This window comes from Lonchura striata, chromosome 24, assembly GCF_046129695.1.
Source record: "Lonchura striata isolate bLonStr1 chromosome 24, bLonStr1.mat, whole genome shotgun sequence".
In the NCBI taxonomy this organism is placed as follows: domain Eukaryota; kingdom Metazoa; phylum Chordata; class Aves; order Passeriformes; family Estrildidae; genus Lonchura; species Lonchura striata.
In genome coordinates this window covers 1,614,891-1,629,011 of record NC_134626.1, presented here as the reverse complement: position 1 = coordinate 1,629,011, position 14,121 = coordinate 1,614,891, and the positions used below count along the sequence as shown (strand labels likewise).

Below are 14,121 nucleotides of genomic sequence, written 5' to 3'. Positions count from 1 at the left end.
CCAAGCCAGGACTCACAATTTTCTGAACCCTTTTACAGCCCAGATGAATAAGCAAGAGACGGAGAGTTTTAAAGACTACAAGAAACTCAGAGTATTTACAGCAGGATTTATACAATCAAAACTGATGGGTCAGAAAATAAAAAAAACTGGCTCTGCATGTCCCTACCTTCTTCTTTAACTCTACACTGATCGCATTGGCTTCCTTCAGATATACTGCATTTCCCCACAGCTGGTCCCTCAGTGAAGTGAACTGGTGGAATTTCCATTTCCTGAAAGCCCACTGGGCGAGTTCGTATTCATGGCGTGTCCAGGGCACTGGGAAGAGCAAAGAAACAGAGGAATAAAACCATGTGGCTTCTTCTCAAAACCATCACATGTAGTATCCAATACTCTGCTGACTCTGCCATCAAGTGCTCAACACATTTTTCTGGAAGAGCAGAAAACAAAACCCAACATTTTCATTATTCATCATGGAAAAACTGGACTCAAAACCTCCTCAACATCAGCAGTGGAGATTAATGATCACGTAAATGAGATTTGGAACAGAGGAAACAAATTTTTTTTCTGCTCCTATTATTTTAAGTTATTTGGCAACTATTAAAGCAACTATTAAATGCTGAAAGAGTGGAATGAGAGCAAGTATAATGACAATAATAAATTATCTGCTGTCCAGAAATGGAGCTATATAGACATGTCACAGCATTCTAAGAATTCCTAGCAAGGAGGAAAGAGAAACTTCAAGATCAAAACAAGGAAACAAAGGCAACAGTGTTATTTTCTTTAAGAAATCTGAGCTCTGTTAGTGCCAGGAAGAGATTCCTACAAGAGCACCAAATCAAAGCTTGGGGTAAAACTAATCCAGTTTGTGCATCAGTTGTATTTGAAGACGTGTATCATGGAATATATATTCCACATTCATGGGGAATGTGTTCTATAAATAGTTATATGAAATTGTACTGCCGAGAGGATTACAGATCAAGAACTTGCAGTGTTTTGCAGCTTCCAAAGCAAGTTTTCTGTCTATTACAAGAGATGATACAGCATCTGTCCCCTTAGATTCGCTATATCCAAATTATTTTAAGCTTCAAGCTCACCTTCCTCCTCCTCCTCTTCCTCCTCCTCCGTTGTTTCAGCTGCCAAGGACCGTGTCTCTACCTGCTTCTGGAGTGCCTGCAGCTTGCTCTCATAGTCCTGTGGGGAGAGAGGAGACACTGTGTGGGACAGACAAGAGCCAGGAGGAAGCTGAGAGATGCCAAGAGCTCAGAGGGACAGACACAGATCACATCGGGCACCGCCGAGCGCTCCCAGCAGCACTGCTGGAATGCAATCCCTGCAAAGAGAACACACAGGCAACACGAGACAGCAGAGCTGCTCTCTAAAATCACCACATTTACATGTACACAGTGTCTAGAAAGGGAAAGGTTTAGGATGCTCTTTTGGTGGGATTTTTTGCTAAAAACAGGAAGAAGGGGATTAAATTTGGAGGCTGCCTGCTGCTTTCAGAGATGTAGGAAAGAAGCAGAAAATAGAGAAAAACGCAAAAATAGATTTGGAAGGGGAGAATCATTCACTTTCATTTTCTCAAACAGAAGGATTAACAGCACCACTAATTTGCCTTTTTATAAAAAAAAAAATAATTTCAAATATTAGTGGGGGAAGCACTTTGTTTTCAATTAGACTCTCCCCATAGCATGTACCACCCTCTCACATGCATATTTAATACATCAGAAGATAAAATACCACCACGGCCCTGGCAGAGAAGTCTGTGCAGTGGCTTCCCCACAAGGAACACTTCAGCAATAGCTTCTGGTAGAACAGCATTTTCTTCCTGTTCAGACTTTATCATGCCCTGAAATAAATGCTACTAAAACCTAATGAGCCTTTTATTACTTGCCAGTAAAACAAATTCAGATTAGAACAGGCTCTGTCACAGTGCTCTTGGTCTCAAAGCCTATCCCACTAGGGTATTTTATTTTTTTAACATAAACCTTTGACATATTATTACACAAATTAAACTGGTTTCTCAAGATTTTTACACAAGAATTACAATTCACTAAGGGTGTTGCTGAGTTCTTAAGGTGAATTCTTGAAGACACTCATCTTGTATTTCAACCTTGTCTCTTCCACAGTTCAAAATCCTAAAATTCTTCTCTAATGCCCACTTTGCAATAGGTTCTTAAGTCCAAGAGCTACAGAATAAAAGCTTTACATTTTCCTCCCAACCCACTTAAGTGTCCCACCTAAACAGCTGCATCATTTATCCACAACATGCTGGTGTCAGCTTCAGTCAGAAAGGCTTTAGACTCTATTTGGAAAGGAGATGCACCTCCAGAACATTCCTTCAGGTTCATAAGTAGTATTTTCTGAAAATAGAATTAATAAATGGTAACTGTGCCCTTAGAAAGCGCAGGATTTTGAACACCACAAATTCAATATCCCCGAGAGCAAAACTGAACTTCGTATGGCCTTCATATGATGGCTGTGCTTTAATTTCCTGATTTCCTCTTGAATGTTTTATTTGGCTAAAATGCTCCTTCTTAATTTCTTTCTGCTCCATTCACCCTAAGTTGGCTACTTTTTTTCACAGGAAGTAACCTCAACCCAGCAGCATAAGTACTGCAAATAAAACAAATACATATCCTTTCTTTTGATATTCATTCTGAAATTCTTATCCACCAAAAATCTATTCCAGACTCCATGAGACTTCTCATGCAAGGAAAGGCAAAATAGTTTCTTTTCCTGTAGTCTGAAATCAGTAATGTCATTTTGAGCAGCTAAATTGTAGAAATGGAAAGCTCTTCAAGTAGTGTTTTAATAGAATCTTTCCCAATTCTTTTGGAGAAACTGAAAAGCTGGAGAGGGAATGGGGAGTTGGGGGAAACAAGAAAGAAAAAGACCCCAACCCACCAACAAACCCACTCCCCATACACCAAGACTAGACAAAGCTTTTTAAACCAGACTGGACAATTAAAGCAGAAGACTGCAGCACAACCTGCCGTGTGTGATTCTCCCCTGTATCTGAGGTGCACAGAAAAGTCCATTTCTTTTGTTTCAATGAGCAAACAAAGGGAGAACAGCCAGCTCTGTGTTTTCTTCCAGAATTTCAATAAACAGCACACAGGATGGTACAATGGGACAGCACTGAAGACGGGGATGGTTTATAGCTCCTTGTGTACAAAAAGCTCTTCTTTTCTTTTATATTGAATTTAAATAAGCTGCCTGAGAGGGACACAAGTCTGCTTTGCTGCTTTCCACATAACAGCAGAAACACCAGGGTGGATGAACTTACAAGAATCAGACTGAGGAACAATTAAAGAAACCTTTATAACTCTCCTGGAACAAGGCCAACCCCAAGATAAAAAATAAAAGCAAAACAAGCCTCCAGTCAAGTTTCATTTCTATTTCACTGATACAACTCTGACACTTACAAGAGTATTCCATAGTTTATTGAAAGAGCACTTGTTACAATACAAACCAGTTCTGCTTTACACAAGGCAGATACTTGCTCTTAAGACAATCCAAAACAAGAGACAGATCTGAAAATCCCATTTAGTTCAAAGGCAGCTCACTGCTTCCTTTACAGTACAAATAGTTACACAGCATAGATTTCTCATGTGGCAGCTCCTGAAGAGATTTAATGGGAAGTATCCAAGAAAAATTTCAACAAAAAACAAATTTCAACATGTAAAGGACACACTGAGGGGGATACTGGAACTATGCTGAATGTATTGATAAAACAGACAAATCCCTAAATTCAGATTGCTTGAGGAAGGATGCTGGAGTCAATCTGAGTGAGGAGCACTAGTGATCTGCATTTAATCCCACCCCAGCCCAGTGTCCCAGTGAGTCCCAGAGAAGCCAACCCCAAGGCCCAGGTGGATCCAAGCCAGCTGCCAAAGCACTGCAGCACTTGGCAAAGGCAACTGACCTTAGTAAAAGAGCACTTCCACCATGGATGCCACATTTCCATTACCCTGAAAGCTTTTTCACACAGACATCAATGGAAGCAGCTGTCTCACTGTTCATTGACTCCATTAACACAGGGTTTGGAGTGAGAGTTGTGTGCATTCCTGAATAGTGCAAGGAGATCCACAGTTCTCACACTGCTTCCCTTACCAGATGAAGTGCTGCACTGCAATTCAGATCAAATTCTTAAATATCCTCCTAAAAATCAGGAAAAAAGCTGCTTCCTTGAAGCAGACTGGACTCCATTCTGACCCTGACTGTCCTTTCTCTGTTTTGTCAAATTGTACAGCAGAACAGGCAGGGTTGTTCTTCCAGTGCTGCACTAGTGCAGCGGGGTAAGACAGACTGATGGCAACCTACTGCACCAGCCAGGCACTTACAGAGAGCTCTGTCCTGAGTTTTAAGCTGCAAGAAGTTGGCACAAACATCTTAGTGTTCAGCATGAAGGCATCAAGCAGCAGGAGTTTCAGTCTCGTGTCAGTACACGCAGCTCCATGGACCTCAGAATTCCTCCATCAATCACACGTGGTGATTTCATACAGGCAGCACAATCTCCCGAACACGGGGCAGGAGATGGGATTGCTTTGGTCTCCTGCCACGAGCCATCCCTGCCCTGCCATCCCAGCTCTGGCTGCCCCACAGAACTGAGAGGCTTCTCCCAAGCATGCATTCTCAACAGAGTCCAAGCCCTTTTGAGGCTAGAGAAGAACTCATTATGCTTGACGTGCACAAAACTGAAGTGCAATGCACTACTAAAAAAGGATTCTAAAATAAAAACAACAGCAAAACATTACTTGCAGCCCAAAACTCATTTTGTAGCTTCGACTCAAGCTCAAAGAAAGTCCTGCTCATCTACAAGCCTTCTTTTCTTTAAGAATCGAGGCATTTTTGGAAGTAATGCTTTATTTCCTTTGTTCAAGTAGGCCAAAGCATGACACAAATGCAAGTTACAAAGCCAGATCTGGACACAGAACTAGACTTGCCATAAAGCAAAACTCCCAAGTGATCAGACCAGTTTATTCTTTTACAACCTGGAGGACTGACTTTGTATTCCTGCAGCAGAGGCCACCATCCCATCAGTGATACATGTGCTGAGAATTAAGAGCTGACACTTGGTTAATTTATATGTAAATGGCACCTGTGTTTCAGCAGCACCTACAACATGCCCAGCTGAGGCAGGGGAAAAGTAGGATAGGACAAAAAAAAATATGGAAAATAAGCTTAAGACACTTGCCACTTACCTACAGCTATGCTGAGCCACACACAAGTAACAATTACCAGTAGGGCTTATATTTTATAAAAAAATAAGCAACCTCAAGTAAATTCAGGATACTTGTGCAAAACAGCACAAATACACTGCACAGTGGACCTACCTTACCAAATGTGGTAGAGTGTCCAATTTTGCTTTAAAAATTTTATTCAAGTTAAATTTAAAAGCAAAATAAGTCCTCAAATATTTCTATTGGCTTACAGTTAAGGCCATGGATTTTCCAAAGTAAGAGCAACTTTGTCTTGCACTTTTGGAAACTCGGAAAATAACCATGCATCATTCAGGTCGGGACTCTCCACTTGAGACAAAACCTCAAAGCCTATTCCTTAATCACTAGTTTTTCAGCAATTTGCTTGGAACAATCTGAAGCAGGAATAGCAAGCCTTTGTGTTACAGCAAATCACCTGCAAGTGCAAACCCCTTCAGAGCAAAACAGACATGAAAGATTTTAACTCGCATTTTGAGTGTGGGGAGAAGGAAAACTAATCTTATTTTCTCCTCAAAGCAACCTTCTCCTTTATTAAACGAGTCTTGAATTCAAGTTTAATCCAAGACCAGAGGCACTAACATGAGGTATCACATTAAGATGAAACAGTTCAATTCTCCCATCTCACAGGAGAATTCAGCCAATACAAAGTAGTGATTTATAAATCTTCCTAAGAATAACTATTTCAAGAACATCTCCCAGACTTATGCCTGAGAAAGCTGAAAACATAAAAGAATTAGCTTTTTGAGTGCACCAGAGTGTTGAAAAATCCTAGTTCCTTTCCACAGTCTCAGTATAATAATTAAAATCTATTATATTTAGAGATACAATGGGAATTAGAAAAAGCTTATTTCCAAATAATTGTTTCAGCATTATATATATATTCTGACATAAAATTCCATTCAGGCTGGTTTAACTGTCACAGCAATTTCATACCAATGATTATGAACTTAAGCAGAAGAAGAGACATCTAGCCAGGCAGTGTGACCCAAGAGCTCTTCTTAATTTCTTTATAAAAAAGCGACACGTATCTTGTCAGCTGACAACTTTTGGTTTATAGATTATTATTACTATTAAAAATTGAGTTAAGAGTGGAAAATACTGTTCTGAAGAACCAGATCCATTCATAAACAGATGGTCAGTTTCCTTATCGCTAAGAAAAAAGTCACAAGAAACATTCAATGCTAGAAACTAAATTCCTCTTTTGATTGTCTACATAAACACTGGAGGAAGGTAGCACTTGGTAAGTTCCAGACAATATTTTCAGCATTAGAAAAATACTTCAAGACACACACACACACACACAAAATTGGTAAATGAGCTAGTGGGAAGTTCTCCCCTCCACCTCCCTCCCTCCAAGTCTTCTAGTCTATGCGAAAAGTTCTTACAGTTTTTCAGAATATTCTTCCAAGGGTGCAGATAAACTGCAAGCAAGTCCCAGGCCGAGTGCCGGGCCGCAGGGCCGGTCCGTGGCGCTTGTGCCGGGCTCTGGGGCTGTGCCGGCAGAGCAGCCCCGAGCCCGGGCGGTGCCGGAGCCGGTGCCGGTGCCCGGAGCCGGTGCCCGCCGTGCCCCCTGCGCTCACACCGCCGTCTCCCTGCCCGCTTTCAGGTTGGGGGCCGAGAGCTGCCGCCTCATGCGCGGCGGCGTCACGAAGGGGCCGCGCTGGCCGGGCCGCTCGGCCGGCCGGGGCCCGCCGCCCTCGTGGGCGCCGTGGGGCTGGCGGTGCTGGTGCAGGTGGCGCTTCTGCTGGAAGCCCTGCGGCTCCGGGCCGCCCGGCGGGTGCAGCGCCTCGGAGGAGCCCGAGGCCTGGCGCCGCAGCCCCTTCTGCGAGCCGCTGTTGAGGGAGTTGCTCCTCCAGCGCAGCTGCGGCTGCGGCTGCCCGCCGGGCTGCGGCGGCGTGCCCAGCTGCTGCCGGTTAATCTGGATGCTATCCTGGCTCCTCTGCGGCCCGTACACATTCCACAGCTGCTGCGGATCTTTACAAGCAGCTTTGCTTTCTTTCTCTTTGCCTTCGTCCTTGTTCTTGTCGTCTTCTTTCGGAATTCTAACCTCGATAACTTCATCCTCGGTGATAATGATGTGGGTGCCCGGACTCCACGAGTTCCTGTGTTTGGGATTGCTTTTGAAGGGAAACCGAGGTTTGCGATTTTCAGGTGGAATAAACCGGTGAGGCATATTCTGTCGACGAAGCTGTTTGGCTATTTCCTGCTGCTGCAGATTTTTAAATCGAATCTGCTCTTGCCTCATCCAACGTAAACGCCCACGTCTGAAAGCCGGATCACCCGCCATTAACTGAGACACACGCTCCTCCTTGGCAAGATCATCGTTCTCGCTTCTCTTTGCCTCATCTGCGGGCTTCTTATCCAAATCCGCTGCACCGGCAGAGTTCGGAGACTTAGCATTAGCTACAGTTGACTGAGCTTTGTCTGGAGAGCCTATCAGGGGTAAAACCTTCTCCATTTTTAGCATTTTATTTCTGAGAACTTTGATCTCTTCATCCTTCATGTTGTTCTGCTTCTTCACCTCTTGCAGAATATCTTCCAATTTGTCTATGTGCACCTTTAGGTCATCCACATCAGTTATTCCTTTACCATTGGCCATTACATCTTCAATCTTTTCATCTCCAACTCCTACTGTATCCCAGACATCCCGAGCAACAGCTCGCCATGATTCGCGCTCATTTGGGTCCTTTTTCCCATACATGGCACAAAGCTCTTTCATTTTAACAATGGCCAGAGCCTCAATCTCCTGCCTACTGTGCCTGAAGTCATTGAGTGCTACCTCATAGCATATCTCCTTCACAGCCTGAATCTTTAGGTCTGAGATGGTGACCCATTTGGAGTCTTTGCTAAGGCGTCGGCGTTGGGGTATCTGGTACATTTTAATAGGTTCTCGTTTCTTCCCACTGCTGGGGAGGCCACACTTTTTTACAATGGTTTGGAGCTTGCTGGGGGGCAGCTTCTCTCTCAGGGAAGTGATCAGTCTCCAACTCTCCTCACACGATCTCTTGTCCGAATCATCCCCACTATCAGAGTCTGCATCCTTTGGAAAAACAAAAATCAAGAAGTGGCCCCAAAATAACCAAAATTAAAATTGTAAGAAAATGGAAAAGCTAAACAAGAAGTAGCAGGCAAAGAAAACTAAATCAAAAATCAAAACAGAACAAGTGATAAGGAGGTCCCTGAAGACTGAGTGTTAGGGCATTAAAATGCATCTTCAAGAGCCATGGACTGTCAAAATTGGAGCTCTTCACTAAACAAAGATTAACCTTATATTTAAGTCTTGTCACCTCAAAATAGCTGATAATCTGAACTCTTCCCTCCCAAACCCTTCCAAAATCTTTAAACAGACCAACTAAAACCAAGTTCCTGGTTTTAAATCTTAAAACCAAGTGTAAACTGCACTTCATACATGCTACAAAGACATGCAAATCCCCACCACACACATTTGCCTTGGTGACTGCTGTTGCTTCTTTCAGCAAATCCTCCCCAGGAAGGTGAGCACAGCAGCCACAGAAGATGTCATGAGCAGCCAGAGTAAGTCGGGTTAACACTGGTTAGTAACGTTGCACGTGGTTGCAGGGATGCTCAAGTTTAGAATCCATTTCACTACAACAGCAGCCAGAGAAGTGTTAGACGATAAGAAAAAATGAAACAGAAGCAGCCGAAAGGTTCAGTGTTAAAAGGACTGTAAGTGCCACTATGACAGACGAAGACAGTGGTTCATACTCCAAGACTTGCTACAAGCTAGAAGGATATCCAGAATCAGAGTTTCAGAGGTGGGTTGTGGTTTGTTTGATTTTTTTCCATTTGGCACCTTGTTGTTTAGTTTAAAGAAAAAAAAACATTATCAGTCTTGTCTGTCCGAAGAATGAGTTTCAGCAGAATGCAGAGTAATGACTTTCTGGTTTTAATTGTTTTAATATGAATTTTCTATTTGGTATCCTTGATTTGTCTTCTTCTCAAACCCTAGAGGCCTGGAGCTTCCACACACTTGCTAAGCATTATGCGCTTTGCTTCTTCATTACAAGTTTTCCACCTTTTGCTAAATGATTTTTAATGAGCAGTGCCTCGGGTTTCCATATGCTAGGAATGTCTGTTCAGATAAACTGCCACCACAAGTTAAGAATATCCATCACTGCTTACTGCAACCAGGAATTAAAATCAGACCACTTTTCTTTAAAGGCCGATTAAGACATCTCTTTAACAAGCAAGAAGTCCTATGTATTACTGTGATCCAAACACCTTCAACAAGCTGTCAGTGTCTAATGCAGCTCTAGCTAACATCCCTGTTTTCCACATGGAGATTTAGAACACATGAGAAACCTGGAACAGTAACAGCCACTTACTCTAAAACCAAAGGAAACCTAGGTCATTGAGCCAGCACCAGATTCACATTATTGAGCTTCTTGTGACTTAATGTCGTTTTAAGAATAGTACTAGAGAACCAACTTCTAGTTTAGGTCAAAATATAAGCAAAACACTGGTTTTAGAAACTCTTTATGAGTTTACAGCTGACAAAAGTCGTGGCCTAAGGAAACAGCATCTAACAAACTGCACACTGCAGTGGAAACCAAAGGTTCCCTGGAGGAAGCCCCAGTGTGTTTGGGCCACTCAGGGATACGACCAGGAAGGCAAAACATGAACTACTCCAACATTAAGTCACAAGTTCCACAGGACTCTGATAGTTACAAAACTACCATAGAACTACTTATGGGTAAAGGATGTCTTCGTATCATAAGATGATGAAGAGACACTGAATCATGGCCCTGTGTGCACTTAGAGGTTACCCAAACCAATTAGTGCAGCTATAATCATAATTCCAATATCAACTGGCTACTGCAGAGGCATTATGACCATTTTAGCTCTATTACACACATTTTCACAATCAATTTGTAAAATGGAAAACAACTACTTCTACTCCTTAGTAATACTAGCAAGGCAAAGATATTTTAATTGGTAATTTTGGGGGACAAGAGATATTGGGGGTTTTTTGTACACTACATCTAACAAATAAACACCCAGACTGGTTGGAATCTCAGCATAAAATCAAAACAATCCGGTAAACAGGATTGGCTAGCTTCTTACATCTGAGATGACACTCCAGTTTAGACCAAGAAGAATATTTATATCCCAGTATCAGTCTCATGCAGCAGCAAGTTAGAGAACCTGGTACTGCAGCTGGCTATGGCAGCAATGTAAACACTTTTAAGGTACACAAGATGAAGTGCACTCCCAGATTTCCCACTCATTATTCGGCTGTGCTGCATGGATGCACTAATCCTGTCCATCCCAGGCTCTGCACACAGCAACACAGAAATCCTGAGCTGTGTTGGCAAACTCTGCTGTCACCTGAAATATTCTTATTGAGCACTGTGATAAGCAGGATACTGCTCCCTGACCAAGGATCTCATCTGATACCATCCCTCACAACTAGGACAGGTGTCCTTCAGGTTCTGCTGAGGCATGTAGGGCAGCATTCCACTAACTGAAAGCAACAAGAACAAAATAAACTTGAAGAAACCAGCATCTTTATTATATCAACCACTCCACTCTCTAAAGTATTTTCCCTTAATCTGAAGTATTTGGGGAAATAAGTTCCCTTCACATCACTTTATAAATGCAGCCTTATTGGAAGCAGCTTCCCAGACAGCCAATTTCACATCTTTAATTCATACAATAGTTTAGCTTGTGCCTGTCAGCTAAAATTTAGGGAAGGAATTCCATTACTTGCATCTCATTTGACACACTGCCAAAAGTTACTCAATACTCACACTATTTTTATTTTCACATTTTTAATGTACTATTTTTTTGCTACCCAAATTTTAACTATAAAATTCCAGAGATGAAACATGACATTAGTCACATTTAAGCTTTTTTTCTGAACTAATGACTGCCTTGGTCGCAGTCTGCAGCCACTCCTCTCCATCCAAGAAATTAGGCCCTTGTGATGAAATAATTAGAGATGCAGAAGTCTCCAAGTGTGTAATAGGAATTTTTTAAAAATTCTGTAGCTTCTGCCTATGGAAACCACAGTACTTTGCTCCATTCTGGTTTGGGGACAAGGGAAAGAGCTTTACAGTGCAAAGTCCAGCATGCATTTAACCCACAGTTTTCAGTGGTCTCCATCTCATACTACAAACATAAATCATGAGCTTTAAATTTTTATCAGAATTCTGGCACAACTACATTTGTGTTCTGGCTAAAGACAACCAGCTAAAGCAGAATCAGGAGACTCAGGTTTCTCAGGGAAATCTAGACGTCGTTCCTGGGTTTGGTCTTGTTTTTCAAATTCACAGGGTGCTTGAAGACTACATGGATTTCTATTTGTAATGCACTTCAGAGGTATTTGTTGTGAGGAGACTGAAGTCTTCCTATATCAGACTTAACTTATCAGACCTCCTGTTTGACAAATACGTGGAGTGGTGGAATTCCCAGTGCTCTGAATGAGTTAACACACTGCTCCCTACCCAGAACCCCACCATTGGCTTGTGTACCACCAAGACCCTCACAAGGAACTCCATGCAGGGGAGGGAGAAGGGTTAAAACATGCACAATGCAGCAACATTTTCAGACGTCATTCAAAAACTAAACCTAGTGTATCAATGTTCTAGAAATCTCTTTGGCAGCACAAAATTAGTAAGTTCTGGTGACCCAAGACAAAAATAAAGGTAAACATCCCAAGGAGTAGCTGTTTAGACTACTGAAAAGGAACTCCAGAAAACACAGAGCACAAAAATGCCCTTCTTTCAGGTTAACTTGCAAGAAATTTGATCTATCCCAACAAGAATTGATTAAAGCCTCTTTACTGTCAATCACAATCTCTGAATTAACCTGAAGGAGCTCACTCACCCTGCTAATAATTCACTGTAGACACAAAGAATTTGAAAGCAAAGGGAGAACTGCATTGTGCAGACAACCCAAGCAGGTTTCCTAAACTTTCAGATAAGCAAGGACAGGAATTACTGTTTGCCAAAGGCATAGTTAATCAGGAGTAAGGACACATACCAGTCTTTGCTGCTCCAACAAGAGATCAGCTTCCTCCTTCTCTTTCTTATACAAGATCTCCATTTCTTGTAATCTGAAGATGAACAAAAGAACAGAAATAGTCAGAGGTCATTAGTTTCCTGTTGGTGTTACTCTACATGCATGCACAGTCTCCTGAATTACAGTTACAAGAGTAAAAGGCAATTACTGTCCTTAAAAGAAACTTCTCTGGCTATTCAGTACTACAGAAGTGAAACCCTGCAAGCTGCATTTCAGCCCTCACCAAAAGGTCTGCAGCGTTAGTGGCCAGCACTGTGATTTTTAAAGGAGCTGGAGCACTGAGACACTACAGTAAACTGAGGAGGAAGCTTTCTGAACTTCCACAAGCGGTAGCAGATACTATGTGGCAGAACCCAGAAATCTGCTGCGGACTCTGCCTTCTTTCAGGTCAAAACTTTGAGTTATTTTATTACCTTTTCTCCATCTCTTGCTTCATGTCAATGCCCTGCTTCTCCAGAAGCTCCCTCTGAGCAAATGTCCAGTCAACTGGTTCTGAGGGAGTCTCAGCTGATGGTGTTTTCTCTCTTTCTGCTCGTGCTTGCTCTGGGTGGTTGAATCTGAAGACATGATTTTTACCCATGATGATCCGATTTCCTAGAAACAGAAACAGAAAACTGCAGCTGACAGAAGAATGGTACCAACTTCCATTTAAAAGCTAAAGGTGACACTGTCCCTAAACAGCACCTAGCATTCCCCATATATGATGTCAATGTCACATACAGAGAGTCTACAAAAAATCCATGGTAATATTTCTTACCTGAGCGCAACTGCACAGGCTGCACAACCCTCTTGCCATTCACGTAGGTTTCTGATCGTTCACAAGGCTCCAGAGTAACAATAACTACAAAGAAAACATTGATGAGTTAGACTTTAGAGAGTCCTGTAGAGGAACAGAAGTGTGCAAGCCCCAGAGGCCTCTCATTTGTTGCCCATGTTCATACTAACACCAAGGAAGTCTATCACCCCTGGATGTCATGCTGCTTTAAAATAAAGACCCAAGACGGAATGAACAGTAATGACTTCTCTATCTACAGCAGCTGGAAACTACTTTTTCTTCACGTTTATAGTTAACCAGAGTAAGAATTTAACTGTTATAATGGCTGCAGCCTACAGTTTGAAGCTATTATCACTTAAACAAATTTTACTTTCTCTCCTTAAGACTCAAGAAAAAAAGTCAGAACTGATCCTTTTGTTGAGGTCAGAAGATTTCCAAATCCCAGGATTCCCTGGCCAGCTATGGAAGCGGTAGGAAGTGGAAGACTCAGCAGCGGGTCGTTCGGAGGAGCAGCTTTACCTTCGCCGTTGTTGTTCCTCTCGCTGCGGAAGACGCAGTGCTCCTCCTTGATGTGCGCCCCGCTCAGCACGATGTCCTGGCGCCGCTCCGCGTCCGCCTGGCCCACCCTGCGTGAGACAGGCCACGTGTCAGCAGCACACCAGGCACCTCGCACTGCCCTGCACTGGTCACCACCCCCACACAGCCAGAGAGAGCCTGAGCTATCAGCACTACCCTTCAAATGTAAGGCTTGGAGCAGCGCTTAACGCTGCACGGCAGAGAACCTGCCTGGTCTGCCGTGAGCTGGAGGATGACAGTTTGCAAAAGAAAAGTTGTCTCTCCCTTACAAATGTCACTTGGAGAACTGACATGTTAAATACCTCTGAGTTCAATGCAATTCCTTCCCTCTTGTGAAACCCCTCTCCTTTTAGAAAGGGATGCAAAGTTGGGGGGAAAACCCAACAAGAACTTCCAGTGGTGTGTTCCATCCCTCCCACTGATCACCTTCTGCACTTGAACAAAGGAGCACAAATGGCTCAGGAGGCTCTTGCTGAATAATTTGATGCCACAAGCAGTTTC

The 14,121-nt window shown here is 42.8% G+C and overlaps 1 protein-coding gene across 10 annotated transcripts in view; it reads right to left on the bottom strand.

The window, feature by feature from the left end:
- Window positions 1-14,121, bottom strand: part of KIF1B (kinesin family member 1B) — a 78,165-nt gene that overhangs the window by 31,048 nt on the left and 32,996 nt on the right. For 9 of the 10 annotated variants that reach the window (XM_021529815.2, XM_021529821.2, XM_021529818.2 and 6 more), the window contains 6 exons: window positions 13,564-13,670; window positions 13,027-13,110; window positions 12,683-12,863; window positions 12,231-12,303; window positions 1,095-1,191; window positions 167-315 (listed from right to left, as the gene is read on the bottom strand). In XM_021529815.2, coding sequence (XP_021385490.2) covers window positions 167-315; window positions 1,095-1,191; window positions 12,231-12,303; window positions 12,683-12,863; window positions 13,027-13,110; window positions 13,564-13,670 — 691 coding nt within the window. Of the gene's footprint in view, window positions 1-166; window positions 316-1,094; window positions 1,192-3,424; window positions 8,266-12,230; window positions 12,304-12,682; window positions 12,864-13,026; window positions 13,111-13,563; window positions 13,671-14,121 lie in introns of those variants that run through there. The other variant, XM_021529824.3, reaches the window with a different exon arrangement.